Raw genomic sequence first — 19,355 nt, 5'->3', positions numbered from 1 at the left:
TTTTTGAAGGAGGGAGGCAGTGTTTTAAATGGGGAAGCTTTTCACAGGGGGAGATTTGACAGTTTTCTATTGCTCAAAACTAACACTTCCTTCTGCTGTCTATCAGAGAGCTACTTAGAGAAAATTTCCTAATATAGGTTGGCATTCACCTTCACTGTCATTGAAAGCAATTCCCAATATACTAGATGTTTAGTAATTATGTTTAATATGAAACGATGAAAACGGATTAGTGATTCCTTTCCTGAATTAAAATAACACCATGGAAGCAAAATATAAGTATAGATTTATTAGAGAAGTTATCTAAAATACAATATTGTTTTCCTCTTTAAATTAGAGCATATATTACTTCAATGAAAAGATATTTTGTATTATTCCTATGGTAACAACTTTTAAAGATAATACTTAACTTAGAACATTTTTAATTAAAAAAATCCAACACTACCATTAAGACATAATCAAGGTTGTCGATAGCATGGGTAAAAATGTAAAACAGTCAAAAATATTTACATGTCAGTTTCTTAAAATCTAAGAAGTCTAATTCTCAATATTCATTTTGCTTTCTCAAAGTACTTTTTTTTTTCCTAAATCATACCTAGATTCTGTATTCCTGTGCTTTTCACAAAGCTTCAAGTTATTGTTAGTTATGTGTCCTATCACACCAGTGGATGAGGTTTCTTAAAATGGCTTATTTTGCTCTCAGCATATCCTCTCCCAAGTAGCCAACATACTGTTATACCATAGGGTCAGTCGCAGAAATAGTCACCAAAACGCACACAGCCACACCCCCCCATGCTTCCCCCAACCCCACACCTTAAGAAATCTTTCCTATTTGGCCAAGAGCCTTTCACATTTCATTAGCTGGCATTTTAGATGCAGAGCGAAAGAAAGAATGGACCTGGGAAACAAGATGTTGCCAGGGCACACATGGCAAAGGTCTGATTTGTGCTTAGCAAAAGGGGCTCCTCACAAACACAGCAATTTCTAACACACTCAGCACTGAGGTTACTGGAAGGAAGCTCTGACTTCTCTGCTTTTCAAAGGCTGACATGGGCGCCAGTTGTCCACCATATGACACACAGGCTCATTCTCAGCACTGAAGCAAAGGCCACGGAGTTTGCACATCTGTAGAAAAAAAGCACAAATGTCCTCAAATGCATACTCTTGTTTCAGCAGGATTATTTGAATTATACACCTTGGGCCTGAGCCAGAGGTCCAACTCAAAATTTCACCAGCACTAATGGTCTAAAGAAACGGTCCTGACACAGGCTCTCCTGTCCACAAAATATCCTACCAAGAACTAAGAAAGTACAGAAGACAAAGACCTAGGCACACATTTTCTGAACACTGTGCACAAAGAGCTGTTTGTCCTTGATTCAGATCTGAATTAAAATCCTTTCAGAATCCTTTGCAAGTATATTGGTTTGGCTCTTTTGAAAGTTGGATTTTTGTGCGTCCAGTTGATATTAAAAAAATAAATTTACCTTACCCTTGGTTCAAATTAAAGCAGCCAAATTCATTCAAGTTTTCTTGATTTTCAAATACAATGAGAGAGGAAATCACTCCACATCAATAGGAGCATACTGTAAGGTTTTAGTGCTTGTTTCTAAAGTAAAATCAGTGTGTACACAGTCTGATGTAATAAAAGCACCTTGATGTCTAAGTGGGCATCTCCAAAACTAAGAAAAAGTCTGTGCCAAAATAATAACCCATCCCAAATGTGATCTTGTAAAGACAGCTGGAACTGCTGACAAAAATATGTAGGTGGGATACAGCATTTTGTAAGAGTCAGGCTTTCCCTCATTCAAGGAGGAAGGCCCCCAGCAGTGACCAGCCAGGTGAGGACTTTACCTTCAGAACCAACAGGAACAAAGTTTGAAGCTCAACCTCTGCCAGGAAATGCTGTGTCACTACAGCAAATGATAATGGGTTCGCTACACCCTGCTGTAATAGCCAGCTTTTATCTGTCTTTGGAAAACCAACTCAACTTAAACCCAGTGTCAATACTCCGCTTTACGGTTTCTTGTTTTGATCAGCTTTGGAATGAAAAGGCAAGCTGCCACACACACTGTTTTGATCTCAAATCCATCTTTGAAATGTAGATGGTAATATGGAGGGGGGTGTGTGGGAGAAACAAGTGGTGCCTTTTACCACTTGCAGGTGGTTAAAGTAGGTGTAGTAGGAAAAACAAATCTATTTTGGTGAATATGCTCCTGCCCTATAATAAGACCGTATTTGCAAACCTCACATTATCAATAGCGATACCAGCAGTTTAAAATAAGTAGACAGTGTCAACTTTAATGCTCCCTGGCAGTTTATCAATGGTAAGCATTTCTGTAATTATTATTTCCAATAGTTCTTCCTTGTCATTTATTCTATCTTTCATTACGTTAAGTCCCATAACAGCTCAGTTGCACTTTTTTCTTATCAGCTGAATAAACCCCCTAGAATTATGCATATATAGTGTTAGCATGCCTTACATTGACAAAAGGGAGTTGAGAGTCTGAAGGGTAAACTAAGGCCCTTCAGGGCTAGTTTATATTTATAGGCTCTAGATTCTGTTTATATCTCCCAAGCACATAGATGCGAACCCACGGATGGAATCTTGCCTCTATGTCATTTCATTAATGGATGGTGCAGAAAGCTAGAGCCAGGAGTGATTTAATCTGCACAAGCTCCTTCATACTAGGAAGATTCTATCCTCCTCAAGATGCTCAGAGTAAAGGGTTTTTTCAGGCAGCAGACTTCTGGAATCTGCAAGTTTTCTCTCTTCTGAACAATGCAGTTTTGTTAGGATTGTCACAATTCTGCGTGGGATTTCCCAGTCTGTTCTATGCTGACTAGAACTTGTAAAATGAGCCCTGTGTCCTGGAAATCCTGGAAGATCAACAAACCAACCACAGCTCTACGGTGTGAAACTGCGGATGCAGAATACATGCTCTTCAGATGCTTGGTAATCCCAGTATTTTCAGGGCAATTATACGCAGCCAGGTGATGTGTGCATGTACAGCAAACCTGCTGATGCTCATAACACGTGCTAGACTAACTCTGCATGTGCAAATGGTCTTTTCGTGCATGCTACAATTTTCCCAGATTTTTACCACATGGCAGCTCTAACCATGTATCTAGAAAGCCTGATTAAATTTTTAAAACCCCCCAAATTTTCCCTGGACTGTGTCCAAATGGGGGACAGCCTTACATTTTACAGCAAACTCTACTTCCACACATAGAAGCAGAGTCCTGACAGAAGAGGATAACCACTTCAGATACATATTTTTGACATGTGATACTAGCTATTGCCCTGCATAGCTCTGCAGTAACATAAACCACCACTTCAAAGATGGCCTGGAGGGCTGAACTGAAGCAATCAATATGACTCCAGTACACATCTACTAGCACCATTCATTGAAGACCTACCTGCTCGGGGCTGACAGTAATGGGCTCCTTCAGGACATGCCAGATCACACATTCGAGCAGGGGGGGGGTGGTCAGTGAGCCAGGGTATGTCCAATAGTCTCTGCATGCAGGAAGCAGTCCAGTGGGGTCAAAGTTTGTGAAGGAAGCTTGCTTTCCCTACAATAGAGAAAGTAGGTGGGCAAACATCAGGGGAGAGACCACATACACATGCTAGGCTTGCAGTACTGAAGTCTCCTACAGGAAGCTCCATGTTTGGAGAAAGGCAGAAATGGAGCTTGGCATGAAGCACTGAGTGCTTCCTACAGTACATTTGGGATTAAAGACTTTCAGGAATGTATTTCTTATAACATAAGACTTTCATTTGAAATGTTGAATTTATGTTCCTTGCTCCTAGAGATATGATTTGACCCTGCTTGAAGGAACAATGAGATTTCAGATGCCATGTACACTGACTGCAATGGAAACATAGAACCTGGGAGACCTGTTGGCGAGTCCATTGCAGTAAATGGCAACATCCATTTACCTCAAAGGAAGCCTGATGACAAAGATGACAGCGCAGTCTCATTCTTACCTTTCCTGTCCACATTTCTCATTGGCACAGGCCTTTACCCACTACTCAGTAAGTACTTTTAGTTTCTCATTACTCAGGTCATTAAGATCACACACATGTTTCAGACAATATTTAAAATACAGAAAGGCTTTTTTTTCCTAAGAGTTATATACCCTGATCAAACTTCTTATCTGGACTCTCTCTAGAAATAGCCAAGAGAAACATGACCTCTTGGAGGAGAAAATTTATCCCACAGCAGGAGATGAGGGGAAGTGCCTTTTGCAGCTGTCATCACTGACTAGAAAGGGCACCTAGAAGAGTAATTTAGACTAGGAAAATGAATCCTACCCTACAGGTTTAAATGCAGTTAAAAGACAGAGAAATATAGTCAGAGATACAAAATAATTGCCATTTCTAGTATTGCCTGCCCTCTACCACAACTTCATTCAAATCTATTTTGCATTTAGGATTACAGGAAGATTACTGCTGATGGCAGGAAGGTTTGTTTTACTGTCGTACATGTAGCAGACTGGGAAGTAGTAAAAAAATCCACTTTCTGAAGAAAACAACACAGCACAGTCGTGATTGTGTCTATCACCACAGGTAGCAAATATTACCTTGGTTTGAATGGAGTTCAGAGCATCCACAACCTTCTGTATTTCAGGCCTGGCATTTCCTACCTGTAACAGAAACCATATGAAAAGAAAATAAACATGCATTCTCATGATACCTTTAATTTTCCATTACAGTTCTCAAGGAAACATTTATAGCACGTTTTCCCAGCACCATTTCATTACATAACAGTAGTATTATAGCAAAAGTGACTGCAACTGTCTCTGTAAAATCATGCCACTTGACAGTCAGCACAAATAGGTCAGCCAAGGACACTGGACAGAATAAAGGTAGTTTCATTTACAGTGTGTGGTTTTATTTTTGGACTTGAGCTGTTCTTTTTTCATAGAAGTCACTCTCCTAATAAAATACAGTGAGGCCAGGACAAAGTGCACACTGCTGGGGCACAATCACCTTCTCCAACTAGCTGTGAAGACAAGATGCTCTGGACATTTAACAATGAGAGGAAAAGGAAAATAGGTGTTACTTAGGCTGGTCGTACTGCAGATTCATACACAGAGAACTGTCAATTATGCACATGACTTTTCACTGATAAGAGTTATGGCAGTGTCACTGTCATGATGAAGGCAAAGTATGCTGCTATAGGCCTGCCACAGTGATGATGGCAGTCATACTCCATGGCTGGTGTACAATTTTTATATGTAGAGCAAGACAAGAATTTGGAGTACCACCTAGTATGCTATGGGTTTAGGCAGTACAGCATAATGCTGCTTTATTCTACATTTTAGACTCTTAGATCCCCTTGCAACACAATGAACATACTGGACTCATCCAAATAATACAAAAGAAAAAGTTTAACTAACCTTCATAAAGATGCCTACCACAGCCAAACCATCAGGATGCTTCACAGCTTCAGCAAATTTACCATATTTTACATTCCAGTGAACGATATGGAGCTAGGAGCAAGAAAATAAGAAGCACTATGAAGACAATATTCCATCCACAATATTTTACAAATGAGGATGCAGGGAAGTAACTTATTAAACATTAAGAGCAGATGGTGTTTTACTGCTGAGATTTAACTTTTGTGTACAGTTAAGAATTTGTTGAATCATTCATCTACTTTCAAGTTTCATTTATGCAAAGGTATTTCTGTCATGCATTTTATTTTGCTTCTCACTCTCATCCCCAGATGAGTTTTAAATGCAAACTGTGGCTGTATTGTTCTGCTTTTAGTCTGGTGAAGCTCCTGTTATCTCCAGCATGAGTTTTTCCCGCATGCAGCCTGCAGGATTTTGATGTAGTATTTAAATTCTATATATCCTGGAGTTCTTATCAACACTGAAATACATGATTGTCAGTGTCAGAAGAAGCAGAGAAGACACATTAACTACAGATTGGACCTGCAATCTAGAGAGCTTTTAAAAAAATCAGTCCTGTCTGTTTCTGGAAAGCCTCTGAAAAGAATATGAAATTAATCTCCAAGTCACATTAGCGAGGATGCTGCTCTCTTTTTCATTTTCAAGTTATTTCTAATTTAGTTCATCTGGCTGTTTCCCCACATCTGCAAGTCAAGTTGAGCAAGTAATTATGGTACTGTGAACAGAGGTAAGACAATGGCAAGTTTCTCAGATAAGACAAAAGCTACTTCTATCTCATGAAAAAGCAGCAGAGCCAAGTAATTTGTGAGGCCATTTCTTTTATCCGGCAATGCAAATCACATGTATGTTCAGTCAATGTGTATTTATGAAAGGGTTAAACAAGTCTGTCACAGCATCCAGAGGTAGATTTCTAAACAAGGGACAAGGAAAGGTGGGATGCAAGGCACTCAAGTCACCCCACTTCTGTAGTGAGACTATCATACAAAGCCTTAAGGACATTACAAAGTCTTAAGGAGTCTTAAGGACATTACAAAGTCTTAAGGAGTCTTAAGGACATTACAAAGAGTGCCTGCAAGGTCTCACTTTGCAAGCTGTGCTCTTCACAACTCCCCTTGCTTCTTTGCTACGAAAAGATGAAAGGGTCTGCCCCAAAATTATTCTGTTGTTTATATAAATGTCTCTGATCTTAAGAACTGAAGCCAGGAAAAGGAGATTTGTGTGTACAGAGGTGCTGCAATTCTATTTCTTCATAATTTTCAGGAGTCACCAAGAAGCAGGGAAAAAACAGGGATAATTAATGAGGGGTTTTCTGCTTCTGTTAGTCCCTTTGACATGAAGTAGCTGAGAAAAAGAATATTACATGTGTCCTCCAATTCTAATCTCTGCTCTTGCAAGGAGTAGGTAGCATTGTACCATAATCCTTTTTGGTAACCACCACAATCTCTCACCCTATGAAGATCTGTAGAGAAGCTGACTGGAGAAGGTAAGTCATGTCCTACCTCTGCGTCATACTTCACACCATCCACAGTGTGCTCAGACCCTTGGCCCTCACAGGATCCCCAGTGAATGTGAAACTGTGCCAGTCTGTAGACTCCATCCAGCGCTCCTCCTTGCAGAACTGCAAAGCAAAGAGCCTTTTTTGTTATAAAGTCTCACTTCAAAGTGAAATGGCCATCTCAAGTCTTCAAGTGAATTACAGTTCATTGCTCTACATGCTGCCATGCTACTCCAGACCATCTTCAATGGTACATTGCTGCACTACGCCAAAACCAATAATAAATGTATAAAAAACATAAGTGACTTTACAGTGAGCATCTCACTGGCAATTTAACAGGCATGCTAATATTACAGGTGACGAGGGGAGAGCTAAGGATGTAACTTTTCTGTCACCAAATAAAAAAAACCACCAAGAAAAATAATAGTCTTTGTAAGAGGCCCATATAGAGTTATTCTATGGAAGTACACTTAAAGACCAAATAATCTTTCACTTACTAACATACTCTGTCCCTTCATTTTAGACACTTTATCCATTTAGGCCTTAATCCTGCAAATCCTGTGGCAGATTGGATTGAGCAAAATGGGTTTTGTTCCAAATTAAACCTAAACACCCGTTAGCCATGGATTGCAGCGAGGTAAAGCACTAGACACAGCGCAAGGCATTGCAGAGCTGTGAATTCAAATCTCTTGTCCCTCCCATCCTTTACTCCTCAAGAATGAGTTTAAAAAATGGTGATGAAAATGGCAATGTCTGCAGAGACAGATTTTTAAAAATATGGGTCAGAAGTGAGGCATTTACTTATGTTCTCCACTATCTGACATTACTCCTACCATGGGACTGCTGTAAATGGAATGCCCAGCCACACTTTCAATTATACAGGAGTGAGTTCCCCTGAGCTCCCTTATTCCGCTTGTTAGTTTTAACCTTGTACTTAAACTGTGACCAATCACCATTACGATATGCAGGATCAAGCCCTATTACTGCAAAATGCTCAAGGCACAGACAATGTCTCCTCCAGTGCAGCATAAAGCACAGAACAATAACAAATAGTCCTATTAAATAGAGCTATTTATCCAAGTTATTAGAGCAAGGTTTCACACTGGTTTGAGGTTTGGTGTTGGGGTTTTTTTGCTAAGCATCTCAAATCCACAATTAAATCTTTAAGATGTTAGTATTTAAAAATAAAAATACTTTAAAATGTAATTTGAAGTGCTATATATCTTAGAGATCAATTTATCTATATATATGTGTGTGCATATATATATATACACACAATAAAGTGACAGAAGAGTGTTGACATCAAATATTACATGTAAGTGTGCTCTGTGTATGTGCCACAAACAAAATGGTTCTGTGGAGTAAAGATGCTTTCCTTTCAGTCTGCAATTAGTCTGGACACTATCACAATACGTGCATGTGTGAAAATATACATCAAATGCAGATAGGAAAAGGTCACTGCCTGTTCAGGTTTGAATAATTCTGATTATATGCAAGCATGGACAACAACAGCCATGGATACTTGGCAATGAAGTGAGAAGGATTTGACTAAAAAAATGGAATACATGAAAATTAAATATAAGATACACGTAAAACACATTGGTTTCCACTGGTGTGCCTTACACATGCAAAATTTGAGTTCAGTGGACAAATTTAGCATTTGCTTGGGGTTCCTTTGGTAAGTATATTTAGAAGTCTCCCAACATGTTATTTGAAAACTGTGAATATATTTCCAATACTGTAGCCAAAACTGAACAGCCAACAGACCAAGACTTGCCCTACCTATTGTCAAGCTATGTGACACAAAGAACAATGGCTACTTAAAGTAATTAAATAGGAACATATCTTATTCTACTTTTATGTTTCTGCATGTGCTAGTTGCCAAGAAGCGTAACTGTTTCAAGCACAGGACTACAAATCAGAATACTTCTTTTCAGAATGGCGACTGTGAATGTGCGTAAGTTCCTTTTGAAAATGAAGTAGTCGGTTGCTATGCCTTTACAGATGCAAAATCATTTAATCCACACAGTATCATGTTTCATTTAAAAATGATGCCATGGAGTTGCAATGTTTCAGTTTCAGTTTGTTTGGCTAATGGACTTGCTGCTCATTGCAGGTACAAATGGACTGAGGTTCCACCATTCCACAATCTCAGAAAGCACTAGCGCAGCACAAGTTAATCTGCCATTATTAATCAATGGAAAGCATGCTGAAAAGCAGAACCATGCAATTTTCTTAGATTCATCTGCAGTGTTATTTCTCTACGCAAAGTTTGTTACAGTCTCATAAAATTCAAAAGATGCACAAAAATCTCTTTGCAGTTTTCGCTTACTTTTCTCATTCTGTGGTTCTCAAATCCAGCACTAGCTTATTTTGACTCACAGCAGAGCATTCAAAGAAAGTAATAATTAGATTAGTGTGAATGAATACAAATTCAGCAGGCTTAATTACAGAACAGCCCTTCTTGTTCTAGCCTACATTAAGTAGTTATTTTTTTTAATACTTCTCAGCCCTTCCAAAGAAGTAAAATTTTAAATTAAACTTAAAAGGCAAAATAGAAATGTTAGAGCTTCATTTTTTTTCCAGCACAAGCTTTTTAAACCATTAATAAATTCTACCAGCTTTTGCAAAATAAAAGTTCATTGAGAATTGGAGCAACATTCACACCGGTGACTTGTCCTTGTCCTATGTGACATCCATTTGGGCCTCACTGACAATAGAAGTCCAACCTTTCCATCCACTTTTTTTGAGGGATGGGGAAGTTCTGATCCATCTTTGAGCATCTGATTGTTAGCCCCCTTCCTTTTGAAATTAGCATTAGTGAAAACCATCCTGAAAATACATACGTAGCTGTGTTCCCTCTTGTTATATAGCACAACTTCAGATGCAGAGTGAAGACAGCACAAGCCAACCCAGAAAAGATTCTTTTCTTACAGACTCAACCTACTCAACACAATCTACATCATAACCTGGTGTCCATAGAGGTTTAACAGCCCAAGAGGTGACAGCTTGAAAATGCAAATTGTTTTTCTATTTGACAATTATTTGAAGTGTTACAGTGAGATAAATTTGGAGCTACTTTGCTCAGATTAAGAAACGGTAACTGTTTTCAACCTTCTACCCTTTACTGGAGAAGTTATACCAGTAACATCCAGTAATTATATTGCACTGTTATGAAATGATCTCATAACATTTTGTAAATTAGGTGAGCCTCAGTATTAGCAGCACTAATTTGGAAAGTCAAATAACCACACGAACTGTTCCGTTTATGTGTGTGGGATTTCTTGGATAAAGAAGGTGAACTTGGTTTGTCCCCATTACACTTTCTTGGGACATCTAGAAACACATAGAAGTCAAAAGGCATTTTGCTGCATCTGGGACAGCTGTTTACCGAGGCCACACAACTTCACTGTTCTATTTAAGGGCAAGTCACTGGGTAGTTACCCTTCCCATGTAGAACAGAACAGCTTTGTAAAAAACACTGTGGACCACTTCATACCTTTTTTCAGGAAGTGGCAGCATCCACATCTGTGAATTTCTGTAGCTATACTGTGGAATTACTGTTATTTAGTTACCTCCTATGGGATGTTCTCTCTATACAGAGCAGGAGACTAATAAATGTCATCAAGGCATTAAACCTGTCAAAGAAATAATCAAAATGGCTGAACTACAAGATTGTTTCATGAGTTAGAATTAATTCCTTCCTGTGATACTAATTAGCGTGGTAAGAAAAATACTACTATAAAGTTTGCTACTCTGAGAAAATGCAGAATGAGAAAGTGCTCTTCAAATGGAAATCACTGACAGCAAAGCTCCTTCCAGTAGCTGAAATAATGGGTCCACTACAGCACAATGGATGTCCAGAGCTCTAAACTTAGGAAATTCAGTTCTATTTGAGACTCCACCAAACAAAAACCTATCAGCAGGACATTTCAAGCACCTTACCTTCGAGCACAGCCCTCTTGCACACACACTGCTTTGGCATCAAGCAAGCCATAATTTTTTACCAGCCTACAGTAGATCTGCATGTGTATGTGACATGGTAGGTATGTGTGTATGTAAATATATGCATTGTAATTCTGTAATCTTCTGTACAGACATCTGTATAGCAAAAAACAGGACTTGAGGAGACAAAGTAGATGAAGCATTACTTGAGAAAAAAAATCTTGACCACCATGCACTACTGATGGCACAAAAAAGGCTCTTACAAGGATGCTCAGGGATTAGCCTCGTGTTCTTATGCAAGGATGGGCTTCCCCATCTGACAGACTGAAGAGTTCAGTTAGGGTAAGCTGTCACTTCTGTGAAATGTGGAGTACAGAGCATCACATTTTGCGAGATGTTTCCTTCTTTATGTTATCTCTTTCAGACATTCCTCCTAGGACACTGTATCATGACAAGCAAGAGTGCAGGACAGCATGCAAGCATCTGACTGTAGGGATCGTACTTGCAGAAAACATGTGTAATGGGTTTCACCAAGAGGACAACTACGTATTTGGTATCTCATAAGAAAAACACCCTTCTCTGACCTTGCTAGAGGGTTAGCCTGATAAAGCAACAAGGATGTTCCACAAAGATAGACCAGAATAAAACATGTGCCAAAATGCAGCAGGCCTGCAGACGTGTGTATCGGCAGCAGGTCAGTGATTCTGATTCACCTCAGTTGAACTATTTCATCCAGACTGGGCAGCAGTCAGAGAGACTCTGACCTGCTTAAGGATACAAAGTCATTTAGGTTCTTAATCTTTCTCACACTCCCTGGGGCCAGTGGAGTTTATTTCCCATGTAGTCTCTTAAATGGAGGTTCTCTAAGAATTATAAGGCCCTGTACTGAGTCCCTGATCAGCCTTCAATCCTCATGTTTCACCATATGAGCTGACAATGACCTCGTAAGAAGAGTTGGAAGCACTAAAGTTCTCTTAAAAGTAACTACTGGTTTAATTTCTGATGGTAGTAACTACAACACTAATCCTAGTGACTGCTTACAGCACCAAAAATTGTGCATTGGGCATAGTGCTCGTATTACATTGAGATCTAATGAAGGATTTTTATTTTGAATCTCAGAAAGTCAACCCTATCCTGGGCTGCATCAAGAGAAGTGTGGCCAGCAGGTTGAGGGAGGTGATTCTCCTCCTCTGCTCTGCTCTGGTGAGACTCAACCTGAAATACTGCGTTCAGCTCCGGGGCTCCCAACATAAGGACATGGACCTGTTGGAGCGAGTCTAGAGGAGGCCACAAAGATGATCAGGGGGCTAGAGCACCTGCCTTATGAGGACAGGCTGAGAGAGTTGGGGTTGTTCAGCCTGGAGAACAGAAGGCTCCAGGGAGACCTTCCGGCAGCCTTCCAGTACTTAAAGGGGACTACAGGAAAGATGGGAAGGGACTCTTTATAAAGGGAGTGTAGTGATAGGACTAGGGGGAATGGTTTTAAACTGAATGTGGGCAGATTTAGATTAGATAAGGAATAAATTCTTTACTGTGAGGGTGAGGCACTGGAACAGGTTGCCCAGGGAGGTTGTGGATGCTTAGAAGTGTTCAAGGCCAGGTTGGACAGGGCTTTGAGCAACATGGTCTAGTGGAAGGTGTCCCTGCCCATGGCAGGGGGGTTGGAACTAGATGATCTTTAAGGTACCTTCCAACCCAAACCATTCTATGATTCTATTAACAAACTTAAGGTGTGAGCATTGCCTCCAAATATGCAGCAGTCCTTTGTGCCTATAAGCAAATGAACAAATATATCAGCTGGGAAGAGTAGTCATGGTGACATTTGGCACACAGATTCATTACATCTTAAAAATAAACTTTTCAAAGTGGTCCTAGCTGATAACAGCTGATTAGTTTCTCCTAGTTTTTCATTAAAAGCACCTCTAGAGGAGGAATTTGGAAGAAGGGAAGGAAGTTGCCACGACTGTTAAATGCACAATCCGTGTCAAATTTCTGCTGAGAAGTTGCATGTTAAAAAAAAAAGCTGATGTAAGTGAAGGATAGCACTTTTGGGCTCTAAAGAAATGAAGGCCTGAAACATGCAGGACTGATCTCAAGCCCCCTCATCTTCCTTTCCAATTCCTGGAAGCACTATAGCTATTCTCCAGTCACTTGCTTACATAGGCTTTGCAGCTTCTGGTGAGCCCAGTTCACAAGAGAAATGACTTAATGATCACACACCCTCTGGGATCTCTGACTTTCTAGTCAAGCAGTGCACAAAAGTACTTGTGACACAAACAGGTGTCTGAATACAGTCCCCTAAAACTACAAGCAATCAGTTCTCATCTATGACTCTAAAGGCTCAACACATTGCTTAGGCTATACTGCATTGTGGACCTTCAGTCCATGACTGTATACTGATAACATGCAAATTATTCTGGCATAGCTAATATTACATCTTTGGAGCTGGGAAGCCTAAGAATAGACCAGCAGCAGTGACTTTTAATTAAGAGTTGTGCCTTAAAGATAGCAGATCTGTGTGTTTCGTCCTCTGTTTACCAGCTGAGGTGGAAATGTAGGAAAAGAACAACAGTGGCACAACTTTCAGAGTAACTCACTGCCAACCAAGCAGTGCTAGCACTGGCTCTTGAATAACTCATGTAACAGACCAGACTGGTTTGTTTACAGTGAGTCATAATTCACAACAGCTGAAGCACCCTCATTAATATTTACAATTATAGGAAGAATTGGGTAATACATTTGATTACATCTATTGAAAGTCTCACAAGGGCTGCTAATATCAAGGTCAATACAGTATTTTCATTTCCCTAGATCTCCTCATAATTTTAGATTTAATATTTGCAAAAGTGTTGGATTTACTTGGGACTCTGTCTTGGATTTCAATATTATTTCTAGCTAAACAGCAAGAAAGGCCAAGGAAACACTTAAGAGACCTGTCCACATGCAGAAATTACCAGTATTTTTAACAATGTCTCTAGAGCCTTACACCATAGCTGCAATTCACTCCTGTCAGGTCCTACAGCTAAAATACAGTACTTTAACATCCTTGTTATGGAATAAATTAATTGCTGATTGACTTCTTCCTTTTATAAGCTCATCAAACACATGATCGGAAAATACAGAATACAGTGGCTACTGCTGTGAGCATTTACCATTTGAATTTCAGGTTTTAGGGGATTTCTGAAAAGTTTTCCAGGGAACTTACAGAGAGAACACATTACAAGTATGTTACAAAATCTTCTTTCAGACTCTTGAGCCTTTCTTGAGCAAAGTCACTTCCGGTGGTTTTACAGCTCTGAGAAGTCGCTGTTTACTTCTGACTTTTAAGAGTGAAACAATGCACATGTCCTTACAGCAGACTATAATATCAAGTGTTTAATATGATAAAATAAGTACCCTTGATGAGACACACCTTTGCAATAAAGTTCCTAACTTAAATTATAATAATGCACTTTATTTTATCAGCACCGCTTGCTTTACTTATATATGGAAGGTCAGGTCCCAGGATAAAAGAGTGGATGAACCTGAATTTGGAGTTTTATTTCTAGTGACACTTTTACCATAATGAATTTTTGCTTTTATTTAAAGCTATAGAAATTTTAAAGATGAATGCCTACAAATACTTCAACTCTCACTATCATTAAGACAAGAGACATCAGAACTGAGAAAGCAACTGCAAGAACTGAAGAAGAGAGACTGAGTAACAACTGAAAGAGGAAGTCACTGTTCACTTTCTACATACAAGTCCAAGAAAACATTCTGAAAGACTGCAAGGAAACAAGACAGAAGATATCCTTTTATCTAAGAGAAAATCATGGAGTTTCAGCAAACAAAAAAGTGTTCATAAACAAGGTAATGATGGCTTGTGAATTTCGTTTCCATACACCATTTCTGCCAACCAACAACTGTGAAATCTGAAGGGGATTCACTCTGGGAATTGACTGAGCCTTTAGAAGTGTGTTCTGGAATATAAAAAGCTGTCAGATAACCCAAGAAATTCAAAGGCTGTACTACAAGAAGTGAAATTGAAGATTGGGGGGTAATTGCTTAGAAAGAGGGTTTTTCTAAACATGGTTAGTAACATCAAAGCATATCTAAGGAAATTAGTAAGAAAGTAAAATAAATCAGGTTCTAAAGCTATCAAAGATTTTAACATCATTTACCTGTTAAAGCATCATTGTAGAGAAAACTTATTATGATCATAGCCATAATTACAACCTGGATGAAGAGTTATGTCTACAAAGCCCCACCTATCAGTAAAGAGATCTGCTAAGAGCAGAGAAAAAAAACCATTTTCTTCTGTGAAGATACATTAGTCACATAAATTGCATCTAGATTATTTTTGTTTAAAAAGTTAAAATTTTTATTTTACATCCTTACTATGCTAAAGAATAAAGATGGGATATCATTTTAAGAAATCTTATTTTTTTTTTAGATTTTTAGTTTTTCACTGATACGGGCAGAAGCTTTTTATTACATATTCTTGTATGCACAAACATACTGTAAGAAATACACATTTTGGGGGAACAGCCTTTTATTTGGGGGAAAATATTTTATACCAAAATTTTAAATATTGTGACATCTACTTGTTGGTACTTGTGATCAACAGTATTCACATTACATATTTTCTGAATCAAAGAAATAAGTAGCAATTATTTTCAAAGTTTTATCCAAAAATGCATTTTAGCTTTCTTACCTATTTTTACTATACTAACTATTACTACCTCTATTTTTTAATTGGAAGAACTCATTTTTGACTCCTGCTCTTCAGAGTATGCAACAGACATTAATGCCTAGAACTGCTGTTCCATTTACTTCAGGGTCATTAGTTACAAGCCTGAAGATTCTTAATGAATGGATTTACTTCTTTGTGTGCAATTATTCATGTCTTGAAAATTATTCACAAACAGTGATCTTACTACTTCATTTTGTGCCTATCACCACAAACAATTCATTACTACATATGGGACAGCTCACAGGAGCAAACAATACAGCCTGTATAAAGTATTTACAGGATTTTATCCCATTGTCTTCTGTAAAACATACCAGCACATCACAATTTCCCATAGTTTTCCCTTGAGTGACTGTTGCATGATGTCTAACCAAGAATTTGGTACGTGCATTATAGTTAGTCTCAAATTCAAAAATAGGAGTGAATCAAGCACAGTCAAGTCAAAGACAGCTCTATTTTGTGTAAGGAAAGTAGGTTACCTAGTTAACTGCATACAAATGAAGCCATTAAGCATGCTGCCAGGTAGATTCTATGCACTGTAATTTTCGATAGGAAGTGTGATACTAAAGGAACCACCCTTACCTGGCTTCACAGAGATCTGTTTAATGTTTTTTTCTAAAGAATAATCAGTGTCTGATTCACTAATAGAGCTACTGAGAATGTTTCTACTTGCATCTCCTATCCTCCCACTCTAAAAGCTGTGTCACTGCATATCTGTCAGAGGATCCCTGTCACAGATGTTCTGGTTCTGCACTGACTTTCCTCATAAAAATCATTCTTCCTACAGACATTTCTTTACATTATTATATGTTCCTGCCATTTTCTCCTCCCAAGTTATCAAATACAACCTAATGTTCAGTCTTTCCAAACTTGCGAACACATAATAGTGTGTTTATACGGTGAAGACCTGAACCTGCTTCCCTTGGGCCCAGTGAGAGCAGGATGACAGCAAGAGCAAACTCGCATGTAACTGGTGAACACATAATTCTTTTTTGTTCTCTGAATCATTTACCTTATTCCCCATGACACTGTTAAAATGAACATGTGTTCAGCTCTTTGGCTCCTCAGTGCTTCAGAAAAATAAACACTAAGAACTCAGAATACTTTTTTCCTTTAAAAAAAACATACAAATATTGATCTGGATGCTCTGCACAAATTATACATGGATCTATGTGTATTTATACAACTGTGAACACTTACAGCTGACCACTTAATATTGTTCAGTTATAAAGATTGTAATAAAAATACAAAGTCAAATTCTTAGAGCAATGCTGAATGTCTGTTATAGTGTTATATTACATTACCTGCAGAAACATCACATTTTTAGTAGGCACGGATCATTTGTTTTCAGCACCATTCCCTAAATGACATTGCCAACAAAACGCTTAGCAAAAACAGGGCGCTTGCTCAAGCAAGTTAAATCAGGCAGTGTCTAGAGAAGGCAGTGACTTACAATAGGATTGTTTTTTCTGTCTAAATTAAAAAGAGACACATCATCATAGCAGAGTGATGATTTCTGCAAATTCAGCCAGCTGAAAAACTACAATTAAAGAACTACAATTAACCTGTTGTAACTGTGGCTTGGATTTCATCTGTCCATCAACACGCCCATTCCTTTTAGTAAGGATTACTAAAAGGTTTGCAGGATTCAGGGCTTAATTTCACCATACAGTACGATGAACAGTAAGACGCTGTGGAACTACTACCTGCTTGCAGACTTTGTAGGAATGTGTCAGACACATTATCTTTATCTAGAAAGCCCAGTGTCAGGAAAATGTCAGGGATAATACTTGTTTAAATTATAAAAGAACGAAGAGGTATTTTCTAATCATTCCTCTGTTTCTGTACTAACCTGGAAGCATACTGGCTTCAGAAATATGAAATAATATTTTGATAACCAAAGAAACTATTCCCAAACTATTTCCACTTCAAGTTGTTAACTGTAATTCTTTGTTATTCTACGGCCAATTTCCTCCTACCATGTACTTTGCCTCTTTAACCATTTTGTCAATAGTTTATGATGAGCCATGCCTACAATTGTTCTTGTCAAATATTTTTTTTTTTCTCTTCACAGCTGAGCCCATATACAAATCCTTCTGATTTAAACAAAAATAAAGCAACTCGATTTTCTGGAGTTTACAGCAGGGCAGCTCAAAACAGCCCTGATAGGTTTAGCTTACTTCTAACGGCAGTTCAGTTTCCTTCCAGCCTAAAGGAGCTGAATCCTGACCTTACTGGAGCCAAAACACTTTGGTATTTTTTTGCCTTTTAAAACACCCTATGGCCTCCGTAGACATTTTAGTAGCAGTTTCTCCCATCTCCACTCCCACACATGAAGATGAGGTCTCACCTGATTTGTCAGAGGAATCATCAAACTCCACGTTGAAGGAGTGCCCGTTGTTGACTATGTTTCGAGCCGTGCCGGCATCATAGCTGAAGCTGAGAGGCTTCAGAGAGGAGTCGTACTTGGCGGCCTTGCTGCTGATGGCAATAGGGGACTGGCGCTCCCCATTGGCGATGGGGAAGTGTTCGTGCCAGTGAGCGGGTCCTGCAAGACAGCGTAAAGCAGCTCGGTGGGAACATCGAAAGCTCGGGGGATATAAGCGATAACCCTCACTCTAAAACCAGGATGTTTTTAACGCTAGCATCAGCCTTTACTAAAGTACCACCTGTGCGGGGTGCCAGTGCTGGCAACACAGAGGGGAAATCCCACCTGGGGAGCAGAGTGGGGACCCGGCAGCCCCTGAGCCTGGGAGGCTGAGGCGCGGGTTTTACCGGGGAGCCCTTCTAGGGGCCACCCCGTCCTGCCGGAGCAGCGCCCCGTCCTCCCCTCTTCCTTGCACTGTTACCGAAGTAAAGGACCGGCAGCGGGAAAGAAGAAGATGCTCCAGGCAAATCGCGCGGCGCGCCTGGCTGGCTGCTCAGGCGCAGGTGGCATCTCAAGGTTAAAAGGGGGGGAAAAAAAAAAAAAAAGGAAAAGAGCGCCACCGGGCTCATTCCCGCTCAGGGCAAGGGCTCAGTGCGACGCGCAGCGGGCACGTCCCAGCGCTGCTCCCGAGGACCTGCGGCAGGTGCGGTGTCCCGTCCCGCAGCCCGCCGGGCACTCACCGTCCTGGCTGCCGTACCCCCAGCGGTGGGACATGGTGCGCGGCCCGGCTCTGTCTGCGGAGGCTGTCGCAGCGCCGTGCCTCCGCCGCGCTCTCAGGGGCTTTTATAGGCTCCCGCCAACTCCATGCCCTTCTCCGCGGCCGGAGGAAGGGGTGGGGAGCGCGGCCGGGGGCGGAGGGAGACTCCGCTGGGGGCGGAGAGAGCGGTCCCTTATAACCCGCGAGCCGCCGCGCCCGCGGAGCTGCGGCGGGCCCGGCCCGCAGCGCCCCCGGCAGCCGGGCGGCGCGGGGCGGCCGCAGCCGGGGCGCGAGCGGCCCCCCCGCCCCCCCCCCCAAGTCCCCCCTCCCACCCGCGGTGCCCCCCGCCCGCATTGCGCACCTGCGGGCGTCCGGCCGCTACGCGGGGCGCTGCGGAGCGCCGTGACCTTGGGGAGGTGCCGGCGGGCCGGGGGCGCGCGTGTCCGTGCGCGGGTGCGTGTCCGTGCGCGTGGGGCCGGCGCTGCGGTCCCCTGCTGCTCCCTGCCGGGGGCGGCCGGAACGGCGCGGAGCGGGGCGGGGGGGCGCCTGCAGCCAGCCGCGCCACGGGGGGTGTTTCGTGGGTGCCGGGAGGGGTTTAGAAGGGATTAGCGGGGATTGGGAGGCCGAGGTGAACGCGCTT

General features: G+C 40.8%; 1 protein-coding gene and 1 long non-coding RNA gene across 3 annotated transcripts in view; one reads left to right on the top strand and one right to left on the bottom strand.

Annotated features, from left to right (window-relative positions):
• The window catches only part of LOC141949860 (uncharacterized), a 47,806-nt gene extending 43,598 nt beyond the window's left edge, over window positions 1-4,208 (top strand). For both annotated transcript variants that reach the window (XR_012630867.1, XR_012630868.1), the window contains one exon: window positions 3,809-4,208. This is a non-coding gene — a long non-coding RNA (uncharacterized LOC141949860). The remainder of the gene's footprint in view (window positions 1-3,808) is intronic.
• Window positions 272-18,947, bottom strand: LOC141949854 (carbonic anhydrase 2). The gene is made up of 7 exons (XM_074883949.1): window positions 18,699-18,947; window positions 17,941-18,138; window positions 6,918-7,036; window positions 5,401-5,493; window positions 4,582-4,644; window positions 3,415-3,570; window positions 272-1,122 (listed from the first exon to the last, which is right to left on the bottom strand). Exons 1-7 carry the CDS (start codon window positions 18,730-18,732, stop codon window positions 1,003-1,005), a joined length of 783 nt encoding a protein of 260 aa, XP_074740050.1. The 5' UTR covers window positions 18,733-18,947; the 3' UTR covers window positions 272-1,002.
• Between the last annotated feature and the right edge of the window lie 408 nt (window positions 18,948-19,355).

The sequence above is a fragment of the Strix uralensis genome, chromosome 1 (genome assembly GCF_047716275.1).
Source record: "Strix uralensis isolate ZFMK-TIS-50842 chromosome 1, bStrUra1, whole genome shotgun sequence".
Classification (NCBI taxonomy): domain Eukaryota; kingdom Metazoa; phylum Chordata; class Aves; order Strigiformes; family Strigidae; genus Strix; species Strix uralensis.
The sequence above is the reverse complement of the archived record's forward strand: the minus strand, read 5'-3'. Positions and strand labels throughout refer to the sequence as shown.

Coding starts and splice junctions, on each gene's coding strand:
- LOC141949854 (XM_074883949.1), bottom strand. CDS start 18,732: ATGTCCCACCGCTGGGGGTACGGCAGCCAGGACG. Junction 18,139..18,698: donor GGGGTACGGCAGCCAGGACG/GTGAGTGCCCGG, acceptor GCTGTCTTGCAG/GACCCGCTCACTGGCACGAA. Junction 3,571..4,581: donor TGAACTCCATTCAAACCAAG/GTAATATTTGCT, acceptor TCTCTATTGTAG/GGAAAGCAAGCTTCCTTCAC.